The sequence below is a fragment of the Phaenicophaeus curvirostris genome, chromosome 1 (genome assembly GCF_032191515.1).
Source record: "Phaenicophaeus curvirostris isolate KB17595 chromosome 1, BPBGC_Pcur_1.0, whole genome shotgun sequence".
Taxonomy (NCBI): domain Eukaryota; kingdom Metazoa; phylum Chordata; class Aves; order Cuculiformes; family Cuculidae; genus Phaenicophaeus; species Phaenicophaeus curvirostris.
The window spans coordinates 63,897,624-63,925,548 of record NC_091392.1 but is presented as its reverse complement, the minus strand read 5'-3'; the positions used below and the strand labels follow the sequence as shown (position 1 = coordinate 63,925,548).

The following is a 27,925-nucleotide window of genomic DNA, read 5'->3' as shown; positions in this document are numbered from 1 at the left end:
GAGTTCCAGCTATCTAGAAGGAAAAATAATCTTTATTAGTTAATGAATAATTAACTTAGGCAGTGGAGAGGTGAACTGATGCACACAGAGAGGTGATGTGAAATGAGCATGGTTACACAGGAATCTTCCTTCTTGTCTGATTTTTAACATAGGCTTTTGAGGATAGCAGCAGTGTCAGTATAATTACAGTACTGAACAGCTGCTTTCACTTAACTGTAGTAGCTCGATAGTTACCAGTGTAGGGTTTTCAGTGTTAAATTTATGAGGGGGGGAAAAAAAAAAAAGGATTATGATGAGCTTCTTGTTTTAAAAAGGCCAAGACTATTAATAGAAGAATAAATCTGAAGGCCAGAAGAGACAGTTATATTAACTATCTTAATTTGCTATTAAATGCAGGCTATAAAGTTTCATAGTAATTTTTCTGTTGAGCTCAAGAGCTTGTGTTTGACTAATGCATTTTTTTGCATCCAAACTTTACCACCAAACTTTACTTTTACCAGTGTTCAAAGGTCAGGTGAACAAACTAACTGGGCAAACGTAGACCCAGTACTAGAAATATAATACATATCCCTTTCAATGGTAACAGGACAGTACATACATACATAGTAATACAGACCAGAATATCAGAGTACTGACCCCACAGCCAGTTCTGATGAAAAGAGCAGACCAAATGTTGTTTCTGCAGTCTCATATGGACTGTCTAAAGGCAACTCTACTTCTGTCAACGTAGTCAAGCTGTGGTTTCTTGGTTTCTTTTCTTTTTCTGGAGAGTTTCAAGATGGTCATTATACTTCATTGATCATGTATTTGTTATGCGTTCCCAGATTTCTTAGGGTGGCTGGAAATTCACGTTACACAGCAATGTTGAAAGGACACATATTATACCCCTTCATTAACTTGTTATTGTAATCCAATTACGGCAGCATTATTGGTATGGATTTAAACTTAATTCTTTTGAGATTATAACAGTCTCCTCTTTGATACTATTCAGATAACCATTGTCTTACAAATCCAGTTGGTCAAACCATGTCCCCCTGGCCTGCGTAGACTAGTTATCTGTAAACTCTAGTCTATAGAGTGCTGGAACTTCCATACTGTCCTTTGCGTTGTTATTTGGGTGTCTTGAGTTGCCAACCTGACCCGTATCAAGCCATTAGACTTGAGTCCATTTTCTTTCTGAACTATGTGTCTTGAGAAGTGGCATTAAGAGGTACTGGGATGTTGTTGTTCTGTTGTCAGCATGCGTCTTTCTATGGCCCTCCCCCTGCATCTTCTGGTGCTCTCACATCCAATATTACCATTTGTTCTCCCTTTGCACCAATATTATCACTTACATTACAGTTCTCCACATGTATAGTTTATCAAGGTGTACATTTCTGTACTTAATTGGTTTAGTTTTGCTGCTTGTAATATACAAACACCCTTATTTTGAAAAAACCTTTTCCTGTTGGTACACCATGCAGGCCAAGTGATGTTCTGTGCATTTTACTTGATTTTTGAAGGTAGGGAGGACATAGCCTGTTCAAGGAGAAGTGATTCTGCTTGGTAAGATGTTAATACTTGAAACTTTTTTCCCCGCTCCTAAGAAAGCTCTCAGCACATTAAAAACTTTCACAGAATCACAGAATGATTTGGGTTGAAAGGACCTGTGGAGATCATCTAGTCCAACCCTACTGCTAAAGTGGGTTCACCCAGAGCAGGGTGAACAGGAACATGTCCAAGCAGATTTTGAATACCTTCAGAGAGGGAGGCTCCACACCTTCCCTGGGCAGACTGTTGCAGTTCTCTGTCAACTTCACAGTAAAGAAATCTTTCCTGATGTTGAGGTGGAACTTCCTGTGTTCCAGTTTGTACCCACTGTTCCTTATCCTGTCACTGGGCACCGCTGAGAAGAGTCTAGCCCCATCCTCTTGACACCTGCCCCTTAGATATTTATAAGCACTGATAAGGTCCTCTTCTTCGCTTCTCCAGGCTAAGCAGACCCACATCTCTCAGCCTCTCCTCATAAGAGAAATACTCCAAAGTTCATAATAGTTTCAGCTCAGCATTGATCACTTACTCCAAACAGATTTGAGATCCATACTAGTTAATAGCTTGCTCACAACTCTCAAGTTTTCTGATGAACAATTCAAGTTTTTTCAATTTGCTTTTACATATTTTTCAGTTCATGATGCAAATAGACTTTGCCTGACGTTTTTTTTCAGTTGTGCTATTTAGAAACTTAAGTTTAGTGGGACTGAAATTGATTTGTATCAAACATAACTGTATTCCAAATGTAAAACAATTCTTAACTCTCCACGGTGGTTTTGAGTAGTTGTGGTCTCCCAGAGATGTAATCATCCTGCTAGAGCAATTATTTAATCCTTTAGCTTCATTGGACACTGAAGGGTTATAGCTACTGTGGGAGTTCAGCCCAAAGTTGCTACCCTTGATGTACTGAAAAAGTGAGATAAAAGGTATTCTGGGAGTTACTTGTGTTACTACTCAATCTTCAGTCTTCTTGAAAGGGTTTTAGCGTGTAACATCATAACTTCTGTTCTATGCCACAAACAGTAAAGGCTGTTCCCTGTCTGGTTCTTGCTTTTTAAAGTCAGATTACATCAGAATTTGTGAGATACCTTTGTCAGTTTTTACAGTACAATTAGCCTATTGTACTTCATTTTTAACTGCCTCTGAATATCTGGTATGCTGAGTGGGTATCAGTTATCCATCTGAGTATAATAGGTAAGTTGACAAGGAGTTGGTACACTTAAGAAAGCCTGTGGCACATTAATAAGACAGTACTGCTTTCCTTGGATCATCAAAGCAAACCTACAGCAACATTATTCTCCTAAATTTGCTAAATCTACTGCTGAACACCATTTTGCCCCTCCAATCTTCATAGTGTTTTAGCTGCAACTGGAGCTGTTTGTGGTGTTAAAAGGTTTAGGACTCATTCTATTGGGTTTTGGACTATTCAGTGTATTTAGGACTCAGTCTACTGCCTCCTGCAGCACTGGCCAGACTGGAGAGCCATGTATAGCACAGGGCTGCTGTACAGTGATACACTCTGGCTGCTGAGCTAAACAATCACTGATGACAAGCAATGATCAGGCTCTGTTTGATACCTGTACTGACACTGTGGGACTTAGCCTGGACCGGTAATAGTTCTTTCACTTGCCTATTCCCAGGTCTGTTATTCTTCTGGGCTGGGTGCTCTTATTGCCTGATATGGGTGAACCGTGGAAATCCAGTTCTCCTTAACCTTATTCATTGATATCCGTTAGCTAAATCAGCACCAAATGATTGTCCTTTAACCACAAGCTGCCTAGTATGGCTTGTGCTCCTTTAAGTCTGCCTTCAGTTGAACATGCAATGGTCCTTTTCCTTGCTAATTACCGTTCCCCCCCCCGCAGCTGTAATAGTAGACCCTTCACATTTCTCATGATATGCTTGCAAACTACATCTCCTGTCTATGTAGACCCTCTGATTCCCTTTGGTACTCAAACCTGTTAAATATTATTTGCTCTGGCCCGGGAATAAGTTAACATAAGGAGGTGGTTCTGGCTAAGGTTTCTTTATAGTTTGCCCTCCTAAAAGAACAATTACTGCTATTCTAATCTGATCATAAATGAGGGGTTTTTGGTATAACTGTGGGCTTCAGTTTCTTATCCCAGTTGTAGGTTCTCCCTATCCCAGTTCAGTTCCTGGTTTTTTGCATCACTCACTGTTTCTCATATCCTTTAAGGACATGGTTCATGTTTTAATGAAGGCTACAAGATACCCACTTTTAAATTTTGGTTTCTTCTTCATCCGTGAATTTTGCTTGACTCTTTATGCCTTTGTTATAACAGATTACCACTTAAATAGGCTATTCTTCATCCTTTTTAAGAAAGCATGTGAAATTTCATCTCGCAGTCTTCCTTTAAAATGTTTCATGCCATCAGAAATTATCTATAAGCTCGCCCAAGCTAGCTGCTGCTACGTGGTGGAGCAATAATCACCTTTAAGGGGTGACTTCATCCTTCCTTCATTTACTGTTAGTTTGAAGCTATCTTCATTATAATTATGTTCCCTCTTGTTCTTGAGCACAAATACAGCTTCAGGTCCCAGTAGTTTCTTCTTTCTGAAAAGCAATAAGAAAATGACAGATCTGAGGAATTGATAACATGAAGATAATCTTCCTAATATAGCAAAGCCTTTAAAGCACTACAAGACTCAAGAAGTCCATGTTATTAACTCATTTTTAGTTATTGGATTAGCTTGCATTTCTGAATTGAGCACAGCCCTGTCATCTACTATTCTCATTGCTTGAGCAATTTGATTTGGGTCTATATTTTACCCTTCCATTACAAATCACTCAGGTCTCCCTGTTTAAACACCTAATGTAATTTGGTGCGTTCTAACTTGACTGACATCTAATTTCATTTCAGTAATAATTTGCTCATTTCTGCTTTGCTCATGATCCTTGGCTCTGTGTTTCATGTGCTCTGTCACAAAGTTTTGCATTTGATTTATTTCTTTTCTAATGGTGTGTAAGAAGAACACGTACTATATTCTTCAGGACACTCAAAGTACTGCAAAATGTGAGTCATGCTAGATGTTTCTATTCTAATTGTTTGAATTCTTCCCAATTTTTGTGGCTGTTACTATACATGTTTTCCCTGCTAACTCTCTGCAGCTGGTACTTGCTCATTACCTACTATGTGATCAGCAGTCTCCTGAGTCTCCAGCATGGCTTGAATGACAGCCCGTGCTTCACTTAATTTTCTTCTGTTTCGTGCTTGTGTTCTCTCTTCGAAAAAGATGGCTATCTATTTTTTCTTTTGAAGCTTCCTTTTCCTGGACATCTCTCAAAACAGTCACTCTTCGCAATCTTTCTGCTATTGCATTACGTTCCTTGGCTTTGTATTCCTCTACCTAGTATTGCAACTTCCACAACTCCTGCTCTAAAGCTTCAGGTTTTTTCCTTTTTAATACTGATTTCAGCATTTTTAATCTTATTTTTGCAGCTCCTATTTTTGGTTCATTTTCTTATACACCGCGATGTCCAAAGACTAATGACAGTCAGATGCTTCTTAATTTCCAACTTCATGTTTACTTTAATGGTCTCAAAAATCCATCCTGCACCTCCTAACTGCCATTAAAAATATTCTTTGTCTGTGGATTGGGGCCCTCCTGAGAGCCCTGTGCTCCTAACCAAGAATTTATTTTGTCCTGGTTTTGAGATGACATGACAAAGGGTGAAGATAATTTCAATCCGTCTTTCCTGATTATTTCTGGAATATCACTGGTCAGGTTACCATCCCTTGGGTAATTCTGTAATGCTCGTTCATGTAGATTACTTGGACATTTGAAACTACCTTTCAGTAAAGCAATGGAAGCAAAACAACTTCCTTCCATTAATTGCTTAGGCTCTTGACACTGCTGCAGGTTAACAATGAGGTGGCACTTTTCTCTGCCTTTCAGATTTTCTTCACTTCTTAATTGTTTAGACTGTCCCCATTCTCCATCAGTTGTTTCATCCAAGCTTTACAACTAGACTTCAGAAGTAAGTGAGCAGACCAAGGAAATGGGTAATGAAGTCGTGTTTCTTGCAGTGTCTCATGGATAGTCTAGATGTGCCATCAAAGTGGTTGATTTGGGGGTTTGGTTCTCGTCGGGTTTTGGTTTTTTGGTTTTTGTTTGTTTTCTTTTTTTTTTTTTCCTTAGAGAGGTGCCTATTTTCCTCAGCTTGTTTATCTATAGTCCACCTGTCAAAGTGCAGAACTAAATCAGAGACCTCCTTGGAAGAGGAACTTGGTATTTATTTCACAAAATTAACTTAATTGGTTGAGTAATTAACTTACTTGCACACAGTTTTTCATAATTATAACTCAGGTATGTTGTCATAACCATGTAATGGGTACCCCCAAATGTGTGCCAGATGGTCTGCTCAGGACAACTCACATAGGGCGTAGGAGATAAGGGTCTACAGCTATTCACTGAACACACACTGTGGCTGTTGGGTTCGTTATGATTTGTGTCAGCAAAGAAGTTTTTTCTCAGGTTGTTTATAGCCTTTGGAGCCCTGAAGCTACAGCATGATCCTGCTACAGAAATAGGCATACTTGAGTCTCCATAAATTTTAGGGAAGTTTGCTGTTTCTTGTTCATTTTTTGAGCTATAGTCTGTCTTCCTGTTGAGGTAAAGGAGAAGGGAAAGGCTTGTGTGAAGCCTGACCCATCAGGGCTTTCAACAAATAACAATACTCTTTCTGTAGAAAAATGCATTATCTTCTTACTCTGACCTTTCTAAAGCCCTAAAACTTCCGCTGTGATATTTCACTGAAGTTAAAAGCTAAAATACCTGATTTTGTTTCCAAGTATACCTATTCTTTGTCTCCATGGGTTGCTGTGTGCTGTCATCCTAATATTATTTGTATTCTGCGCTGTATTGCCAGGGTCAGCAATGAAACATGATTATCTTGGGATCTAATGAAATAGTTTCCTGCCTCTTGTAATTCTCACAGTGGCTCAGACATTTAACCTTTTGACCCACTGGGACTGTCCTCCTAGTAAATATACTGCTATGACAGCAGGGCTATCCCAATTGCTTGCTGTATTTCCACAAAGTCAAATATTATATTTTTAAACACTTGACATTTTGCATTTCTTTTACTTCTCCGATGTGATTTCTTTCTGTTTTGTTTGGGGTGTTTTTTTATAAACACAGCTGAATACACCTACTATGTGCTAAATTACAGCATGCTGGGTAATACCTGGAAGAACTTCCAATGGTAGTAATTAAAATATTTTCTGTTATACTACATCATTATTTCTTTTCTTACATATTTTCTTTACACTTATAATCTCTCTGTCATTAGCACATGTGTTTAATCAGGTCAGCATAAGTGATGGGCTTTACCCTAGACATGGCTATGACAAAGTTCCTGATACTTGGTCCCTCTCGCTTCTGTTACCATTCCCCTGGTCTCTCTGGGCACAGTTTCAGTATGCACCTATGTTTCTTAGCTGCGAGATGGCGTGCTATGTGTGACTGGCCCAGCTGAGGTTCAACACTGCTTCTGCTGAACAGATCTTCATCAATTTGCTTGGAACGTGTTAGCAAAAATAGATTGAGTAGCCCTGAACCCTCTCATTCTGTGAGCTGCTGTTTTCAGAGAGGCCTAAGGGGTTTGTACAGTCCTTTAATTGAAATATCTATTTCCTGGAGTGTTCTGAAACCATCAGCACTGGTGTGTGATTAGTTGTATGTGCATATAAAGGCACAACACTCTGTCTTGGTGCTATTTGTGTGATAAACAGCAGAGTCATGATGAGTTATGTTCATCTCTTTCTTTGAACTGTGTCCTAATAGATTTCTTTTAAGAGAGACACCATTATAAATCTCTGGATTCTCTGAATTACCAGCCTGCTCTAATTTGCATAGGAGCAGAGATTCCATTCTCCTTAAAGCTGGTCATTTAAGTTATTTAGTAAAGGGTGGAAATTATAGAGAGAGTGAAAGCAATTTTGCTTCCCTCCTGGTGCTGGGACCCTGCCTGCTGTGACATTGAATGAGTCCCTAGTGGCTCATGGCACACTGTATTGTTGCCACCAGTTATTTATCATGTGTCTTGAGTTGTTATTGACTGATACTGACAAATTGGGATTATACTGTATTCGCTAGGAATAGATGGTGGTTTTGGTATTGTGCCTCGTATTTTGTTTCATTCCTGCACAAAAATCCTGAATTTTTGCAGTTCTTTGTTTTCATATCTGGATATTTTGTGGCTCCAGTCCTGTTCTCCATTATCTCGACACCTTATCTCTAGGTCAGTTTGTTCTTCCTTTTGTTTTACATGAAACCGAATATATGGAACTCTGTAGCAAATAACTGCTATTTTTTCCTTTTAACCTATGTTCTGCTGCTTCTTATGATGTGCATGTGAGCACAAGTGTATAAATACACAAGTACTTCCTTTTGTACTTCATTTGTACTGATCTTTTGTTTTAAGTGTCTTCAGAAGAGTATGAAATAATTCACTTTAAGCATTTGTGGAAGATTTTGATATTTGCGTTCTGCTCTTGCAACTATGCAAATGGCCATTTGACTCATACTGGAATATGTGCCTTTACAGTTTGCTAAGTATCAAGTTCGGAGATGTGTGAAAGCTTCCTTTCTGGAAAAGATAAGGAAAGCTCCGGCATCCGGTGCCCTGACGGATTTAGGTTGCTAGCTAAGCACTCCCTCTCTGGCTGCTGACTGGGGTGTTCTCCTGTCTCTGCTGCTGATCCTGTGCTTTGCAGTAACATGGGCTTCGCTCCCGCGATGGGTTTCAAGGGAGGAAAGAAGACTCTGTTCCACGAAAACTGCTGTTATGAGAAGGAGTCGTCTAAAGGGAAAACTCTGGTGATGCTTGTGGAGTAATTTAAAAGCCTTTGTGAAAATAGGAATGCCTCTGAAAGAGGTGAGATTGACAGCTTTTGCTGATTTTCAAAACTTGGTTGTTTAAACTGTTAGCAATTTGCTTGCAATTTCCACATGACCAAATATAGTGAACCAGGAGCCAGAACAAGAGTATATTACCCAGAAATTAATACCAAGGGTTGAAATCTGTGCTCCGCTAAAGCCAATGAAAGCTCTGGCTCAGTAGAACTAAATAAATCATGTATGCATGATTTGCATATGCTTATGCAGTTATTTTACAGTCTGGAAGACAGATCACCCTGAGACAAAGCTGCTGACGAAGCAAAGTCATATTATCATCTTAAAACTGTTATCCTTTGCAAATTGCTTACTGGGACCAACTTATTTCACAAATGGGACTTTTCGTCATTGGGCGGTGTTATGTATTTAACACTGCATCAGAAAACAAGATTGAAAACTACTTATATTCTGGCTGACACAAGTCCGTCCTGCAACCCTGGATATGGCTTGCTGATCCCTAATCTTGCTGGTTTGCTTGCCATTTTCAAATCCCTTCATCACTGCAGCCACTGCCTTCTGTATTCATACAGTAAAAGGAAACAGATACTAAGGACAGACAAGTCTTTAGGCAAAAGCACAGGAAAAACTATGCCTGCACAAGTGGCTTAGGTTGCAGGTTTCTTGCGTATCAAAGCTAAATCTTGATTGGACTACCGCCTTTTGCTTAAATTGGGATGGCACATGGAAGTGTGATCAGTCTGGATCCTTGCTGCCCTTTGTAGAAATACAGAGGATGGGACGTGGTCTACCTTCTTCAGTTTATAGTCGAGTTGGCTTTAGACAGACAAATTTGGTGTGAATGCAGTAGTACTTGGCGGAGTGCCAGGCCATCCACCTCCTCATGCCACCTCATGTGTCAGACAAATCCCTCTTCTCATTAGTAGATACGCTGGTCAGCAGCACACAGCAAGTGCCTTTCCTCACTATCTTTACTTTGGTTGAATAAAGGGGCGGGGGGGGGTGTTGGGTTTTGGAGGGGATTGGGTTTGTTGTGTTGCTTTCAAAATTAATTTAAACTCCCTATGAACCGCAGTGGGGACAACTTAGAACAATCCCATTCTTTGACACTCTCTTTTTTTTTTTGTATTTAGAAGATAAGCTGTCGTTGCTGTAATGTGATTATCAGTACCACCATATGCCTTAAAAATGTCACTTGCTCTGGAGGCATGAGATTATCCAGCACTTGCAGTAAGCACACAGCTGCAACAGCATTGTGTGAAACAGGTGTGTGTGCTTTGTTGATCAATGCTAATGAAAGCACAAAGTTCCCTGTGGTAACTCTGTGGCTGGCAGAGCTCTAATTAAACCTTCGTTTGAAAATAAATGAGAGGTTTTGCCTCTTGTTCTGAAGGGCATGCTTTTATTTAGAGATTTTTTTTCAACTTCATGTTTTAGTAGGTTTTATAAGTGCCTGCAGAAACAGAAATGTCTGAATCTGCTTTCTTTCTCTTTTTAAACCTTTGGCTTAGGTGTTATTTTTCTAAAAGCTAATGTATTACCTCCTGTTTGGAACTTAAATACTCCAGCTCTAGGAACTGGCACATGGAGTGCTCCATTGTCAAAGCTGCTTGTGCTAAGCCCAACTCTGGTTGCTGTGTGCTGACATTAAGTATGTCATGTGTGATCACAAGGAGAGAGTCTGTTCTTATTAATTACCTAGAGAGTAGTCAGAACTGCTGTGCTGTCAATTCATAGAAAGAACTGCAGAAAGTAGGAATGGAAGTGGCAGACAAATTAAGGCTTTAAAATTTAATAAGCATGAGTACTTTAGTGAGGTATACAAGAAACGTAGTCTATAAGTATAGATGTTTATAAGATTTTAGCAGTGTACATCTGCATTGACTGCTACAGAGGTGAGCTAAGTCTTGCCTAGTTACTAGGGCTTTACTCTTTTTACTTTACTTTCTCAGGGACTTGTTTTTATGATTGCTGCAATAAAACTAGTTGAGAGTGCTGCAGTAGCAAATAAGCAAAAATTAAAGCTTTGTTTGTGCTTGAAATCAGCTCTTCTAATGTTGACATTCTGGTCTCTATATGCTCCATTATATTTAAACAATCAGATCTGTTTATTACAGTAAAACCAGAATGATTTTACTTTGGTTGTGTTCATTTTTAAACTGGTGTTGAAGATAACTGAAAAAATAGCTAACTATGAGTTGTAGCTCTTTCCACTGTACAGTCCATGAGAAGTGGAGTGAGTACAAGTCCTTCCAGCATATGGAATTGCTCCCTTAATCATAACATTATTTATTTTGGAGGGTGTTCCTGAAGATGATTTTGTCCATCCACTGCTTGAAGCTCTAAGTTAGGTGTTGCTCAGGGTCTTGACTGAGACAAGTTTTGAAAGTCTCCAAGGATGGAGATTACCCTGCCACTCTGGGCACTTACTTTTATGCTATATCCCTCTCAGAGTGAACTTCCCTTCATTTTGTTGGTCATAGACATATAGTGGTTTCATCGCTAGGAAAACTTACAGGCCCTCCCAGCAATGAAACTCACTTTGCCTTCCTGAGCGCTGCTCTTCCTGCGCTGCTTATTTCATAGAGCTATTGACAATGGGCTTTAAATAGGGCCTGTTGCTATGCCTGTAGAGTCAGGTCTGCTCCTTCTACTATCATGCATTGCTTTGCATATAATAACATGTTTTTAATTTACTATTTGGTCAGCTAGGGCTGCAAAAGCTATATGTAACTCCTTACAGTCAGCTTTGGCTCCTGCTTCCCCAGTAGCACGATACTAGATTGCTCCACAGTGTGAGCCTTTACCTGTGCTAGGAGTGGATCTCCCGAGAAGCCCATTTGAATGCAGTTAGCTCAGCAGGTCTGTGATAGGGTCATGTGACAAGCAGGATAATGAAAAACTAGTCACAGCCAGTTTGGTGTTTTCCATTGCATAGATGGAGCCGTTATGCTCAGCCTACTGGGGAGAGAGGAAAATTATCAAAAGAGATGCTTAGTTTTGAGTGACAGGTAACTCCTCTTTTTTCTTGCATTCCAAAAACTGTAGAAATCATTCTCTGGAGAGGTTCATTAAAGGATTCAAAGAGAATTGCAAATTGTTTTAAAAAATAGCATTTATGAGGATAGGGATGTTAGTTTTTACCTCTACACATGCTGAATGTAGTGAGGTCTTTTCTTCCCCTGCATTCGGGACCCCATCTAGCGGATGACTCATTGAGACAGACAAGCCACAAAGACATTTTGTAAAAGTTTGAGAAACACAAAGAGTAGAGAAGGTCTTTGTGCTTATCTCTAGGTGTCAGTTCAAGGATAAGATACTGCTGCTTTGATTGTCTGAGACTTTACTGCAGGTCCAAAAAATATCTTAAAGGAGAGAGGGTTTTCTCCTTCTCTGTGAAAATGTACAGAGTGAAAATGCCCATTTTGGCTTCCAATTTCTTTTGTTTGTATAATGAAGAAATACTCTGAGCATAATGACTTGTCCCTGTGGGTGACATTTTACAGTGCTTTGAAGGCAAGATTGTACTTGTATTACCTGTTTTCCTATTCAAGTAGAAGAGTTCCCTGTTCTTGGAGAAGAAAATCCTTCATTTTTCTGCTTGGCAAAAATACTACTGCTTACCATATGCTCAGAATAAGGAGTGTTAGATGACCACTTTTGTTTATTGATAAAATAGTGCAAGACACTGAGAAAAGAGGATCTAAATAAAATCAATGTGTTATTGCCTCCAGCGGAGTGGTTTGCAGCAGAGAAATACCATTTCCTTCTAGATTTGAGACCAAATTGCAGAATCTTTCCTAAAGAAGGTCCCGGCTAGTTTAAAACTTTCAGGTGGTCCAGTAAGCAGGTAACCTACAGATGCCTAAGCAGTTCTGAAAGCTAGCACAAGTCTAGTATTATGACAATAAAATTACTATTTTCTATTCGTTATTCTTGTATGTGTTGAGGTATACTCCTTCCGTCTGCAGCAGATATTGATACAGGATTTCTCCTTTGCTTCTTTACTCTAATGTGTGAAGAGCATTATCTCCTATGAAGCAGCTTTCTCTTTCCTTCCTCTGTCCAGCTTCACCAATCGGTGTGTATCTGTGTCTAGGATGTAGTCATGCCATTACTCCTTATTTCTGTCCTTCTCCTCTAGAAAAGGCGTTCTGGGCATGAAGCCTCTGCTTCCTTATATGTGGCTCTGAGACAGTCCTAACTTGATATGATGGAAGTGTTCTTCCTTCTTCCTCCTGTTCTACCTTTACAATTAGAAATAACCTTTCACTATGCAATACTACCCTCCAGCAGAAAATTATGGCAAAAGTAGCAGCAGCAGTGTAGAATGCAGCTGTTATTCTTCATGAATTGTTTTTATTGTTCACTAGTGACATAACTTTGCTTAGACCACACCTAAAATGCACTGTACATGTGCTGTTGCTATGGAATATGGGTTTTCATATGGGGAGCTAATGCGAAATAACTAGCAGACCAACAACTCTTAAAGAATTGAATTTTGGCACATATTCTTTGCAGCATTATTCAAGCAAGTGCAGGAGAAACAATTGCAGTTATCTCTGTCATTTCATGGTTAGAAAAACAGTAAAAAAAGAACTGGTCAGAAAAGCAAAGGAAATAGAACTTCCATGGAAGGCATGTTCCATCTCAGACTTAAGACGCATTTTGTTTAAAAATAAAAAAAAAAAATCTGTGACAACTTTCCATATTTATTCTGGTATTGCCTCTATTTGTTTTAATTGCAATTTTGTAATATCTGGAGGCTGGTTTGATAACAGTATGGACTCGTGTAAGCACCAATATAGATATTGGTGCAAATTTTTAAGCCACTTTATGGTTCATTAATACTAGGTGAATTATTTTGTTTATAGAAATAATTTAATTATTGGCCATATTAATTTTGAACGCAGCTGCTTTAAAATTACCAGCATGAACCTAATTAGTTGTGTTGTAGATAAGTGCTGCTCTTTGTTAAAAGCTTCCCCTTTCTTGCGTTTTCCGTGCCTGGAGGGAATGCTCAGGACAGGGAATTGAAATTCTCATCTAGAGTGTTGTTAAAGGCAATTAAATGGAAATTCTAATTCACTTCTCCTTTTACTGGATTGTTAAGGAGCGATGGAGATTAGTATTGAATGTTCATTTTCATGGTAGTTCTTTCTTCTTCTTGTGTATAAATATTTCCTAAGAATCACATTTAAGAAAATTTTTGTTCCTTATTTACAAAAAACCCAGCATGGTTGCCTAAGACCTCAAACCGTGGCACGTTGATTGAAATCAGTTGGTAGCTGAGTTGAATGTAAATGCTCATTTCCCCCAGTGCTTCAGGAAGACTTTGTTGATTGGCGTCTGATATATGAATTTCAACAGGCCCAGAGACACTGTAGGGATCTATTGAGAACAAACCAAAGACATCCACATTATGCACAGTTATCCAGAGCTTCCTTGGGGGAAAGACTGAATTGTTTACATTTGTCATACTCTTCTGCATCTGTAAACAGTCGCAGTATTGCTTATGTTTTCCATGTATCTGATCTCAGTATTTCTGGCATAGGTGAAACCTCTAGCACATTGGTTTGCAAGTCAGATCTTTCATGCAGATATTAACATACATGACTTTACCATTGCACTAGCATTTGCATTATTCTTGAATAATAATTATTACATTTCCAAATACCAGCTTACTTCAGGTTATATACCTCTTGCCTTTACAAGGTAATAAAATAGCTTCTTCAGGTAATATTTATGGATTTATCATAGTTACCTGTACTGTGCTTACAACTGTAGTATGCTGTATCTTAGATCATGCATGGATGTATCGTAACAGTCTTTTTCACTGCAGTTTTCAAATGGGAAGTCAAGAAGCGATTTTCTTAGGGTCATATTGAGTGCCTGTAGCAAAACATGAATTGAAAACAACTGTCCTTTAAAGTTTAATTTTCACCTTTTTCAGAAGGCTGATCAATCTCATGAGAACAAATAAGGACACCCTCCCCCCCGCCCCCCATTTGTTAGCTGGCTTCAAACCAAGTACAAAACATTCAGTATTTTTTTTCTCTAAGATGGGGAGAACATAGAGCATAAAACTGATTATCTTGAGCCTGGAAAATATGAAATGACCAATGCATAGACAGTTGCTTGGGTACAACTAAATTGTTATCAATTATCTCATATTGCTTTTGACCAGGGACTAGTTAAGTCTAGGAACCTTGTTTGCTCTTCTGAGATGAAAGAGGAATTAGTGATGGGATCAAGCATCATTCTGTCTTCTGTGTAGGAGAATTCAGCGTCCTCCTTTCTTGAATACAGGAGAAATCAGACAAATGGGATGCTTCTATAGCTGTAAAACAACAAGCTGTTTTCAGCTAACCTGTCAAGCCAAAAGTTCATGATCTAGTTTTCTTGCCTCTATGCCCATGCTGATTCAGACTGTGTTCTCAATCTGTTCCTGGGTTTTCAATCTGGTTCCCTGCATGGGCTGTCCATCTCACATGAATACAATATCTGTTAAATTCCCTCTTCTCTCATTATTTTGACTAAATGTGCATCTGTTTGTGTTTTGGTTGCAATATGCCCATTATTTGCATTTGAAGACTTTAATCACTTCAGTTTTGTATTCCAAAGGGAAACCTATTGACCTCTCTCAGCTATCTCAAATGAACATCAGGAGGTCACATCAACTACGTAAAGCTTTAATCTAAATTATGGATAAATTTTAGAGGCATAAAACTTTTCTACTTTTTAAGAAAACCCACCGGTCACTTCTGCAAGTACCTTGTTTCTTTGCTGTTTGTGCTGCAGCACAACTGATAAGCTCAAGTCAGGTTCAGATTCAGTGCTACCTACTGTGTCCTTCAAGAACAGAATGCAGTCCTTGTCTAAGAGCCTGAAAAATCTCTGTACCCAAAATGAGAGGGAACAGGGAGTGACAAACAGCAAAGTGGTCAAAACCGAGAACTGAGCATACACCTGTAAAAAAGCCTAGTGGAGAGAGATTCCCTGTTAGATTTACTAGCAAAGAAACTGCTACTTGCAGACTGATGTCAGCAATGTTCAGGTGTGCAAGGTATAAAATATCAGAGATAATTTAAAGAAATAATGTGATGTGGCTCCATTTAGACACGTCTTACAGAGGGGGCAGTTTTGTACCAGCTGGTTTTGGGGCAAGGGCTAGAGCCTCTTGGCCACTTGCCCCACTGCGCAGCCAGGTCTAGAGGGGGGTTCCTTACAGACCTAGGTCTGCCACTGATCGCTTGTTAGCTGAAAAATGTCAGAGAAACCTGAGCTGTGGTTAATGAGTTGATAATAAGGGGGAGGAGGTGAGAAAATGATAAGCTTAAAATAAAAATAATCTTTTACCTGAAAGAGAGACACAGAATTGCAGGTGACTAGGGGCATTCAAATTGTGCCACAAAATAAGACCTGTCCCTGATATTAACCCCAGTTAAGAAGCTCTAGCAAATATTTACATCTGTGGTGCCATGCTGACACTTGCCTAGGAAATATGCTACACTTCTGGATAATCCTGAACTGCTTTTCTCCTTACTTTTATGTTAGGAATGTGGAGGTAACTAAATGTAGTGCATTCCACTTTGCAGCAAATTAGCAGCTGGAATAGGTAATACTTTGAACAAGTTCAATGCTGTTGCATTATGCATTGGAAAATCTACATTAATGTCAAAGCCATAAAGATAGGCAGCCTGCTTGCCCTGATAGCAGTCAGGTCATATTTTATTGCTTATTAATCATCACAGACTAATAGAGTGTGTTTCTATGCAAACACTTTGTAATTCCTGCCCCAGGAGGTGGCTAGCGAAAATAAAACTGAAACTCAGAAATAGCATCTTTCATTACCTACTTATGTTTTGAGATAATATTTTACATATGTATTGCCTTCTACACCTAAATTAGACATGTGGCTTCTCTTTTTTATCGTTTTCTTTAAGAGCTAAATATAATTTTCATTTTACAGACATCATTTCATGTCACTCACTTCTTCACACTAGCCTCCTATTGCAGTTTATATTTGTCATATAAATATTCTTAAATACATTGTTTGGAACAGTCATATTTTTCTATTGCTCTTTTATAAGCCTGTTTGTGTTTTATTCAACTGCATTATTTCTTTCATGCTAGTTTGCTTCTGACACTGGAATTTCCATCTGGGGTTATTTACAGTTCAATGGAAATGATCTTTTCCTTAAAAGTTACACATTCTTCCATGATGAGACTGACCTCTTATCTGTTCATGCCCACTATTGCCATCCTTTATCATGCAGTCAAACAATTTTGATCATTATTTTATGATTCTCAAAGTTCAAATTTTTAAGACACCCCTAAAAGGTCATGATACTCTTAGACAATTCTTAGGTCTCAGTGTGTGTGTATATATATATATAAAGTGCTTAATGGCATCTTGTTACTGGGCTTTTACGACTAACTTACAAAATAGGTCTCCTAACTCAGTGAACAGCATCCTTTTAAGCAAAGTCTTGAGAGAGGTGATGGGACTAGTCTAAGGTGAAATTCAGACTGCTGTCTGTTAGTACAGTTTTTGTAGCTGACTTCAGCTATTGTGTCTGAACTGGGAGGGGATTTCTCAAGGGAACAGAAGCCATAAAAGGACCAGTAGTGATTTCTAAGCGGTTTTAATGAGTAGCCACACCAAGGAAGGTAGCACCATACTGAAAAGAACTGCAGTAATTAACAATTATGTCTGCAAGATGCAGTACTATACCAATCCAAAGCACTATCATAGAAACACCGCAGGTGCTTTGGGCACTGTTCCTACAGTTACAACCACAGGTCTTCGCTTCTGTCATTACTTCTTCATGGTTCACCCAGAGAACTCCATTGCCTCTGTTGATGTACTTTTACCAATACAGTCAAAAAGATGGAAATTTTGCCTGAAATTTGGTTTAGGGAGAAGCTGTTGTGGTACAGCAGCCAAACAGGAACCACATCTGTCCAGGACCCAAACTATACATCTTCACTACAAATATTTTAGTCAGATATTGGTACTTTCTTTTGTGGGGAGCACAGGCAACACCTGCTTTGCATTTGCGTGGTGGTACTTCTTCTTCCTTGGTGTCACGTGGTATCAAATGAAAGCTACTTCCCCATCTAGGCTTCCATAGCAGGCTGGTATATTCCCATATGTAATACCATAAGGTAAGTTCAGCAAATCAGTTTGTATCCGACATTTCACCCCAACACAAGTGAACTTTTTTCTGGTCTACAGTCCAAGCTGAGACTCTCTCACGTTTTGACCTTCATCTGCTGTTTCTTCCTTCCATACCTGATGCCAGTGCCAGCTGCGTCTAGCTCCTGGGGACCTTTTGATTGTTTCCTGTCTAACATGTTCAGGAGGTAATTCTGAAGGCTGGAATGGGCTGTTCTATGTCTCTAAGACTACAGCCCATTTGTGCTGCTCCCTGGGTGTGGATGTTTGTGGGAAGTGGTGGTGTAAGGCATATTGCCACATCCAGGCCTGGAAACTGGTGGTTGTTGGAAGGCAGTTGTGCCTGTTGTTAAGTTGGTTGACCTGAAAAGTTTTTCAAGTGGCTAACTTTTCCCACTACAGGGGTAGCTTTAGTGAAATAAGTATGCATAGCTAATTGAAATGTCTATATTATAGCAAGCTTGTAAGGTTTTGTAAATAAGTGAACACATTAGGCAAATTACTAAAATCTAAAATCAAAGTAGAACAAATTTCTTTCTGCCAGCTGAAAAACATTGATGAACAGCTTAATTTAAAAGTGATCAATCTCATGTAAAGCCTTAAGTGGGTATATCTGGGAAGTTTAAACTTTTTTGTGTTCTATATAGACCATGAAGTACAGAAACAGGACGTTTTGCTTGCTTTTTAATTAAAAGACATCTCGTGTTCCTTTCCTTGTTGCATGGATATGCATAATTTCCACTGATGTGAAGAGAGAACTATGTTTCCTTTCATTCCTTCTCCTGTTTTTTAATATATTGACAACAGTTTAAGAAAGAAATCGAACAGTATAATATGCAGTAATGTTCAAATTTGGTGTGATAGCAAAAAAATGCTTGAATTAATTTCTCTGACATTTTCTGTATTCATAGGTACAAGGAAATGTTAAGTATATGGTGACTTTCTGTTATGCTGCGTGCCCTCCCCAGAATCAGTATTCATGGCCATTCTCAGTCATCACACGTGCTAAAATGCATCTTTGAAGTACATTTGAAGAAAATAGGCTATGTACCTGGAAGGCCATTGTCACTATGTACTGGTATTTACCCATAGTGCTTTAACTATAGATCTCTGGTAGAGAGGGCTCCAGCTCCCATTTCTTCATATGATGCTCTAGCCCTGTTGGTCCTACTTGCTATTTGGCTGTGTTTTGTTTTTTCTCCTGGTTACGTGGCCTTTCCATTTGTCTTGTTGGGTCTTTATTAGACTGGTATGTTTTGCTTAGTCTTAAATTAGGAAGAATAAGGCATGGAATATAAGTTTAGAGAGTAAGATATAATTTATTAACAGTGCTCCTGAAACAGTTGTCTTACATTCACAGATACAGTGATTGAATCAGTGCTTAACAGTTTCATTAAATTGAATTTCTTGTTGTTTGGAAAATCCTATTCGGCAAGTTGCTGATGCTTGCTATTTCAGGAACTTGCAGTCTTTTGAGAAGACAGCTGGGTTAATACATTATTGAATATTTTTAGAATCCTTTAATGCTGAGTTCACAGGATTCTGTAAGTGAAGTAGGCTTAAAAGCTAAAAAGTTTTTGAACAGGGCTTTGCTTTGAAGTTTCTGCTTCAGTCCTAGTGCCTGTAAAACTTAGAACGTGTTCTGAAAGGCAATAAATCATGGCACTAAAACAATGGATATCATTTGGCAAGTAGTTCTAGTATATTGGAAGGCAAAGGAAGCCACTGGTTACAGTGGGTACAAATGTATACTTGCTTTGTGGTTTCATAGGACTGGGTAGAAATTAGGCTTTTGGGGAGAATTTCCCGCTAGAAGAACATGTATTGCCATGACTTCTCTCTCTCTCCCCCCCCATATTGGGGAAAAAAATTAAAATTGTGGTCTTTCAAACAATTATCTTTGAAGTAAGATACATGAGAGAGCTTTTGCTGATGTTAGGCTAAATACTTTTAATGTTAGAGGCCTTCTTTTGGCATGTTCCATAATTAGGGCATGTAACTTTCAACAAAAATCTGTTTTTTAAGGTAATACAAACAAAAAGGGGTTTGCTTTTATTTTACTTTATATATTACTTTATTAATGTTTTTATTTAATTTTTATTTGTATATGATCTTGTGTAATTACATTAATGTTTATGTTATTATATTATTGCAGGTTTTCCCCCTCCGTCTTTCACAGCTAAATGATATCCTCATTACTTCAGTCGTGGCTTGTACTTTGCTTTCTTCAAGGTTTCTTCAGAGCTGTCCAGAAAACATCAGAAATGGTTGCTGAGAAATACTGCTTTATTAACCTGATCACTCTAAGCGAGTAACAAGAAGAGGAAGAGAATAACTGAAAATTACTTTGAATTCTTAATTTTTTTTCTTTTCTTCAGAAGCAGAAAACAGAGTGCAAATGAAATTAAGGGTCTGTCAAATTCCATGTTTAGTTTACCAGTGGTTTAGGTGGCCACTGCTTGGTACTCACCTCATTTATCTTTCTTTCAAGTTATAAGCAGCTTTTTTTCCATGCCATGAAGTCAGCTCCTACAATAAAGGAATGGTGAAAGTGGAAAATAATTTAGAAAGACTTGTGTAGCTATTTATACTCCTTAACAAAACAAACTGCACATTTATTTTGCAGAACAGGAGAAAAAGGGAATCGATGATTTATCAGCTGGCCTCATGCAGTAAAGTTAAACACTGGCACTAATTAACGGCTAGTTAACAGAGCACCATCTTGATCTCAGTGGAAGTCTCCTGGATAGGGTCCATAAACCCATACGGCAAATGAGAACAGTTTCAAGATGCTTAATTTCAGCTAAATGAGATGGTGGCCTTCTGCTGCTTGGAGGCTTCTAAGCCAGTTATTTATTAGGTCAAAGTTTGGGACTCACAGATCTATTTCATTCCAGCTGGCTATGCAGCTGCTTGTTATTATTGACAATTTTTCTAGGTCTTCAGTAGTTATGTACTATGCACTGTTTTCCTCTTGCAGGCATTTGGACAGTCCTTCTCAATTCACCGCAAAGTAGCTGAAGATGGTGAAACACGTGAAGAAACTCTCCTCCAGGAGTCTGCATCAAAAGAAGCTTATTACCTTGGGAAGATTTTGGAGATGCAGAATGAGCTTAAGCAGAGCAAGGCAGTGGTCACCAACGTTCAGGCAGAGAATGAGAGACTCACTGCTATCGTCCAAGACTTGAAAGAGGTAAATGGGGGTGTGCACAAGGGTGTGAGTTTTCTTGGAGTATCATGGATGGCATAGCTCATGAAAATATTACAAGAAGTAAAAATGCTCACATATCTATCTGAGATCAACCCAGAAACCACCTGGCCTGAGAAGACCATAATTTAGAAAGGAAAAAATGTGCACTTTTAAACAACAATTTAAAAAAAACCTGCAAATATAGTAAAACCTAATTCAAGAAGCTGTAATATCCGAAGTACTCATAGCGTTTTCCATTGTATTTTATAGCACCTATGTATATAGTGAATTTTACACAAACACGTTTTCTTCACACTTCTGATATTAACGCAACTCCTCTTCCTCCACATGCACATAATTTCTTAGATATTTGGTATTGGCTAATGCTAGATGAAGCTTTCTCCAGTTTTCTTCTCCTGTAAAGCAAAGTTAAGATGCTTGCTCATGTTTAGAAAATGGGCAACCATAAAGAAGCCAAAGGGAGTTATTTGCCTTATGGGACACATTAGTTACCAATTAATTTCAGTACATAATTTGCTAATATTTAATAATTTGTCTTTTATTTTCCTTGAAATCTGAAGGTTTAGACAGAATGGTTTTCTTAACTTACTATTGCTTCTATATCCTGGCTAGTGGAGGATTGATCATATTGTACTAGTTTATTCTTTCCGCATTGGTGGCTAATTTGTACCATAGCAAAGCTCAATGCAAGACCATACACAAGAGGAAGGTGACTGTGTTTTGTTCAGCTTTGCTTGAAAATTGGCTCTTGCTTACGTTCTCATACACTCACTAAGATATATGTGTCCTGCTGCTCTGGCCAGCATTAGGGTGAAATGGAGGATAAGGGATACTGGCTATCATCAAGTCCTCATTACCTGTCCTGGGTTCCTCATAGCTTTTTGACCTTGTGCTCTTTTTGGATGTGCCTTTTGTGAGATTTATCAAACTCTTTTGCCCCTTTTGTTTGTCCCCCTCTATAGTCCCTGTGTGGCACTGCAAATCTCTTGGTTACTCTCTAGTCTCCTTCGCTGGGTATAGGCTGTTTTTGCAGTCTGGATGTCTGAGAGGTAGCACAGGAGTTTACCTATTCTTCTTTTGTCCTTCTGCCATTTCTTCTAGTGCTTTCACCACACGCATATCTGTTCATTCCTTGTTCATAGCAATCTTACTGTCTCTCTTACAAAACTCCACAGATTGTTTTCTAAACAAAGCAACTACATACAGGGGAAGGCAGCACTTCGAAGTAACTGCACATCTTCCCTGCTTTTCCCAAGAGTGCTTGAACTCAAGTTCACTGTCCAGCTGCTGGAAAAGATCTTTCCTAGGTGACTCTACAAAATGCTTCTTTCATGTGAATTTAACAAATTAGCAAAGATTGTCATGTTTTCTTTAGTGGAATGGAGCAGCAACCTCTTAACCTATAGAAATTCCTGGGGCAGGCTCTCCCAAGGACTGAGTCCTTCACTCACATCAAATGCTCTTATTCATTGGTTGCACTAGGCTTGCCTGTAATTCAGCTTAGGTTTCAGTAGGAAGTAAACACATGCTATTGATTAACAAGATCCAAATAAAATTTGTGATTGTAATTGCTGTTGCAGTGTCCAGCTGCTGACACACCTACCTAGCCATCTGGTTAAATCTTGCAGGTGAGCAAAACCATAATGTCCTAGGGTTCAGTTGCAAATGAACAACCAAGTTAGAGAAAATGCACGTTTGTCTTTGTACTCGATCCTTCCTCTGTGGTCTCCTTGGGATTCCTTCATATCTCCCTTCCATTTTCTATTATGATTATCGATCAGGAGGCAGTTTCAGTACCTTTCCTCCCTAGAATATTGATTGTCCTCATTTCTTTGGAGATAATTGCAGCTGGTCTCACAGTAGGAGTTACTATTGTTTCCTTTAATGCTAAATGGAAACAAAACCTAGTAGTTAAGTAAAGTGCAAGAAAGGAATTTACTTGAATAAAAAGAAGGCTGATCACTGTTTTCTTAAGATGATGTTGGATCCTAAGTATAGAGTCCTTGACTATGTTAAACTTTCATTTCACGGAACTACAATCGATGTATTTAAATATAAATAGGATTAGTGCAGTCAGTTCATTGTCAAGCTTACACTAGACACTATTATGATTAATTATTTGAATAAAATAACAGATAGAGGGTGATTGACGCCTACCTTGGGCTCTTAGGAATCTTGTCACACTGAATGACACCAGTATTTCACCTTGTGCTCAAAGGAGTCTCACCCTTGGACACAGCTCAGTAAACCTTGGTCCAAACATAAATCCTAAGGCTACAATGTCCAAGTGCTTGTGGAAATGAGGTGCCATCCTACTGTAAGTGTTAATGATCTTTGTCTGCCTGTTTCTGGGTACTGCTGATAAGAAAAGGCAGACTTTGCTTACTGCAGATCTTGACCACTAAGGAGGAAGAAGCCCATATTTAAAATGAAGTATCTGGTACATTTGGGGGTAAAGACAGTCATTAGAAGCTGCCACAGGTAGATTGCTATAATGAGAAAGTAATTGCTTTCTTTAGGCAGTATATTTTCAAATCTAGTTAGAGAAAGAGTGGAAGAAAAAAGGATAGTCTTTGTGTGAGCTGATATACCAAGTGATTTAAAGGTATATTCTGGAAGTAAGTTCCTTGGTTGCACCCTGCCTCTTCCCTTCCTTGCTTCACCTTCCCAAGAGAATATGCTTTATAGTTATTATTTAAACCTTTGTAAGGTAACTTAGAAGCTGAAACAAAAAATAATCACTGCTTTCATCTTCAGACTTACTATAAATGTTTGAAAAACTGCTGTGTGGCTCTGGAAATAGCATTTTTGCATAGATGTCAAAAATCTGTGGTATTTTATCCATGCACTCAGTCCTTTATGATACTGAGGAGTGATTGCTAGATTTTCAAAAAGTGACCTCTGTTATTGGTAATGCATCCCTAAGTAACACAGTCAGTGCTTCTCTATTCTCTAGTCTGTCATGGGAGTTCTCTTTCAAATAGGTTCTGCTTTCTGAATTTGCACAGAAATCCATAGTCATATGAATGTGTATGAGCATTTTGTGAACCATCGGAATAGACTTGCATGAATGCTGATAGCTTTTAGGAATCTGGGGAATTACGTAGCCCCAGAGTTTAAAAACTCATGCATTTTTGCAGGTATCTGCCATGTAGTCACAGCTGATGTCTGCAGGGCAGCTTGACCTGGATCCCTCTTGCTATAAAAGGGAATGCATCAGGCTCGGATCTCTGGAGATTCTTCATCTCAGTCTAGGAAAGCAAACAAACTGATTTCAATGCTTATTACTCGTAAAAGACAAAAATTTGAAGAACTTGAGTATTTGTTTCACTCTGGTGGTGCCTGACTCAAAACAGATGGCAACTGGAGGAGAAAGAGCATGAAGCAAAGAGAGGAAGCAGGTGAAACTAGAAAATGGAGAGGGAAGATGATGGTGCATTTTGAGTTTTGTAGGTGTTGTGAGACTAGAATTAGGAGCTGTGTAAGGTGGGTAGATGGATGAATGCTTTTGTGTTTGAAGAGGCTGGCAGGTGTGGGTCAGCTCTTTCTTCCTAACAAGACTAATGAAAATAAGGAGGAATAACATATAAAAGTCAGGAAGCAAAGGGTTAAAACTCATAGTCTGTGCTATTAAGTGTCACTGCAGTAGCTGCTGGGATTGCAGAAAGAAATCAGCACCTGGGTACCTGCAGTCCAGGAGATAAAAGGTGAACAGGGAGATTTATGTGATGGCAGTGTTAATGGGCCATGGCAACATCACACACCTGGGCTTCTGGAGGACAAAAGCAGGGATGGGAGCAGTGGAGAAGTGGAATAGGGATAAGAATACAAATTGGTGAGGCATTATGTGCTGAAACTAAGTGAAAAAAAATCTAGGATGAAATTGTGCAACCCTGCTGCCCTTAAAATGAATAGTGAATAACTTTTATTCACTTCAGCAGTACAAAGATCTTGTACTTGACTTTAATCGGGAAAAATGATAGACTGGACTTTTTTGACGGGAACCTATGTTTGATGCAGAGCATAAACAATTGTGCTAGATGAACAACCATAAAAAGTTTTACTGTTAGCTGTGGCCATTTCAGAAATGTAATCTCATGCTAAATGGCCACATCTGCATTCTGAAAATACATGAGAAATGGAAAAAAAAAAGACAGGCATTGTGTTCAAGTTGACTTTTAGATAAAAAAATAATATTAAGAACTGATATTTCTATACTAAATATAACTTTCAAAGTATTCTAATTGGCTCTTTCCTACTTAGAAAATTTAATTTCTCAGTCGGAAGAGTTAGGTTTTTTCCTAATTTTTGTCAATTTAGAGTAAAGCCTAAAAACTTTAAATTTAGAACACTTGTCTAATGTTCAAATAATAATAGATAATTTCAGATTCTTGTTTTATTGCTTTAGGGTTAGACTGTAACAGGATTTGGGTACATAGTGCTTCCCGTTTTATGTACGATGCATTTAGGTCTGTAATGGAGATCTTTAATATGCATTCAATAGTTATCTATTCCCAGAGGCCCCTACAGTCATTAAGTGCGTGAATTTCCAACTGAAATTTTCTGCCCGTGTAAAGTTCTGTTTGCAGACACACTCAGGAACACATCTGGCTTGGACTGAGGTCCTGTACTACACTGTTGCTGGATATTGAGAACTGCTGTAGGTGCTACTGGGATCCGCCAAGGAGCTGTTTCCCTAGCTGACCTCAGTCACCTAGGGATGTCCTTCCACTCTTTTGTTCTCTCGCTGTGGCAAGGTTTGGGGCTCCAATTTCTTCTCTGCCTGAGGCATTATGAATCCAATTCTCCCTCTGAAGAAAGTGCCCGAGCTGTCAGTTGGCAGGCTCTTCACTCCTTCAGATGAAGCTTCTTTTCCACTTAGTTTGGGGAAGTTAGTATTTTGTGGGTCAGGGAGAGCCAGAGCGAGCAGGCTCATCAGAATGACTGTAGCCTAAAGGCTAAGCCACTCAGCCGGGAATAGGGAACTAGTTCTAGTTCCTATTTCAATTAAAGTTTAATAAGAAATACTTAAATATTAATTGGGGCAGAGACCAGGACCCCAGTCAGTCCTCTGTGAGGTGACAGCCCTCAGCAAAGGCTCTCTCTGTCCCTCAGAGCATGGTCTTTGGCCTGGATCTCCCATGTCCATCGCTTGTGGTTTGAATACTGATCTCTTGGAGAGAAGTAGCTTCAGGCTACCAAGTGGGGTAACTTTCTCTGACTGTGTGTTGAAGACAGGTAGAAAAGATGAGTCCAGGAGAGGAATCACTGCTACAAACCATGAATGTAGTGAATTCTCTTCAATGTTATTAGCTTACTTTCCCTCCTGGGTATCTAATTTTCTTTATACATGGAATAGGGAACCTGTGATTGTGCTTTGATGATTATCCTAGACAGTGAAGTGATTTAAGTGACTGCAGTGTTCACTGTGACAATGTGTGCAGTATCCTTGCATGGATCTCACCTGCTCACTTGTATTATCCTGTGCTTTCCAGTGGCTGCATCAACAGACTTAGCCCACTTGATCTGCAGAAGAATTGAAGTCTCTTGGCATTTATGATGAATAAATAAAACTTGCATTAAAAATATATTCTTATAATGTTATGCTGGTACTTGCAGCAATGGCAAGGGAGAATGAGTAAGGAAATGCAGTCAAGTATTTGTTTTGTCCATTGGTAATGATGTCTTCATCTTAACATGTCTTCACACATGCACTACTTTTTGAAAAGAAGCTGTAGGAACGTGATGCCGTAGCACCCCATGGAGATGACTGTGGGGGTCAGAGCTGCCTGAGAAATGAAATGTAGCTGAGGCATGATAGAGAGATGGCAGAACTGTTCCTCCTGTCAAGAGAGCTTTCTTATCACAATTTAGGGTAGCATCATCAGTCTACTTGGATATAGTTTTTATTAGATGTTGATGACTTGCTTCAAATCAAACTCCAATGTGTAATTGCATCTTACCTGGTCCTCTTTAAAAACATGTTAACAATTCCTGGAAGCAGTTAGGTGTTAGTGCTTTTCCTGTGAAGGCACTTATTTGTCTGTGCTCTATCTAGACTGGAGGCAGATCTAGGATTGCTAGGGGCTTTAAGCTGAACAGGGTGGCAATTGACCCTGTCCTTGCTCTGAATTCCTGTCCTTTTGACGCAAGCGAGCACGTCCAGAGCGTGGCAACAAAGCTGGTGCACAAGGGTTTTGGGAATGGCTGAGGGAAATGGGGTTGTTTAGCCTGGACAAGAGAAGGCCGAGGAGAGACCTCATTGCTCTCTACGACTGTCTAAAAGGAGGTTGCGGTGAGGTGGGTGTTGGTCTCTTCTCCCAAATAATAAGAGATAGGACAAAAGGAAATGGCCTCAAGTTGCATCAGGGGAGGTTTAGGCTGGATATTAGGGAAAAACTTATTTTCTGAAATAGCGGTCAGTCATTGGAACAGGCTGCCCAGGGATGTTGTGGACTCACCATCTCTGGAGGTGTTAAAAAAACATGTAGATGTAGCACTTTGGGACATGGTTTAATAGGTGCGGTGGTGTTGGGCTGATAGTTAGATTTGATGACCTTAAAGGTCTTTTCCAACCTTAATGATTTTATGATCTCTGGAAAATGAGCAGTGCATATTGGTAAGTGGAGGTCACCAGTGGGCCATCATTGGATTGACTGCAGGTGGTGCCCTTCACAATCACTGCAGGCCATTTTTTTCACCTTTGTTTTCTTCTTTCTGTCACTTACACGTTTCCATGCATTCTGTGTTCACACCAGGCACGCTATTTCTTGTACAGGTGCCTGCATCTGCTCGCTTCAGTCTGATGTTGACCAAGGTGTCACCCCTGTAAAAGAAGTCTGCTGCAGGGTTTCTCCTAACAGGTGATAAAGGTAACGTGCTGATGGGTGATGTCACCACTGGCTGTGACGGTGAAAGATAGCAGCAGACCACACTGAAGTGTAAATCCTCGCTTTGTGACACAAAGCAGTCTGGAAGGTGCAAAACTGTGGAGATCATCAATGGTGTTTGCAGCCAAAGATTTTGTTACTAATTTTCACACAGTTCGTACAGGGGTTTTGTGAGGATGTTATTTTGCCGAGTTAGATACTGATGCTTGTTAAATGGTTTTCTCTGCCCTGTGT

The 27,925-nt window shown here is 39.2% G+C and overlaps 2 protein-coding genes across 11 annotated transcripts in view; one reads left to right on the top strand and one right to left on the bottom strand.

Moving 5' to 3' along the window:
- Positions 1-27,925, bottom strand: part of AMN1 (antagonist of mitotic exit network 1 homolog) — a 469,636-nt gene that overhangs the window by 224,603 nt on the left and 217,108 nt on the right. The gene's annotated exons all lie outside the window — the stretch shown is intronic.
- The window catches only part of LOC138722177 (protein bicaudal D homolog 1), a 305,608-nt gene that overhangs the window by 71,975 nt on the left and 205,708 nt on the right, over positions 1-27,925 (top strand). For all 10 annotated transcript variants that reach the window (XM_069860071.1, XM_069860079.1, XM_069860112.1 and 7 more), the window contains exon 2: positions 20,571-20,783. In XM_069860071.1, coding sequence (XP_069716172.1) covers positions 20,571-20,783 — 213 coding nt within the window. The remainder of the gene's footprint in view (positions 1-20,570; positions 20,784-27,925) is intronic.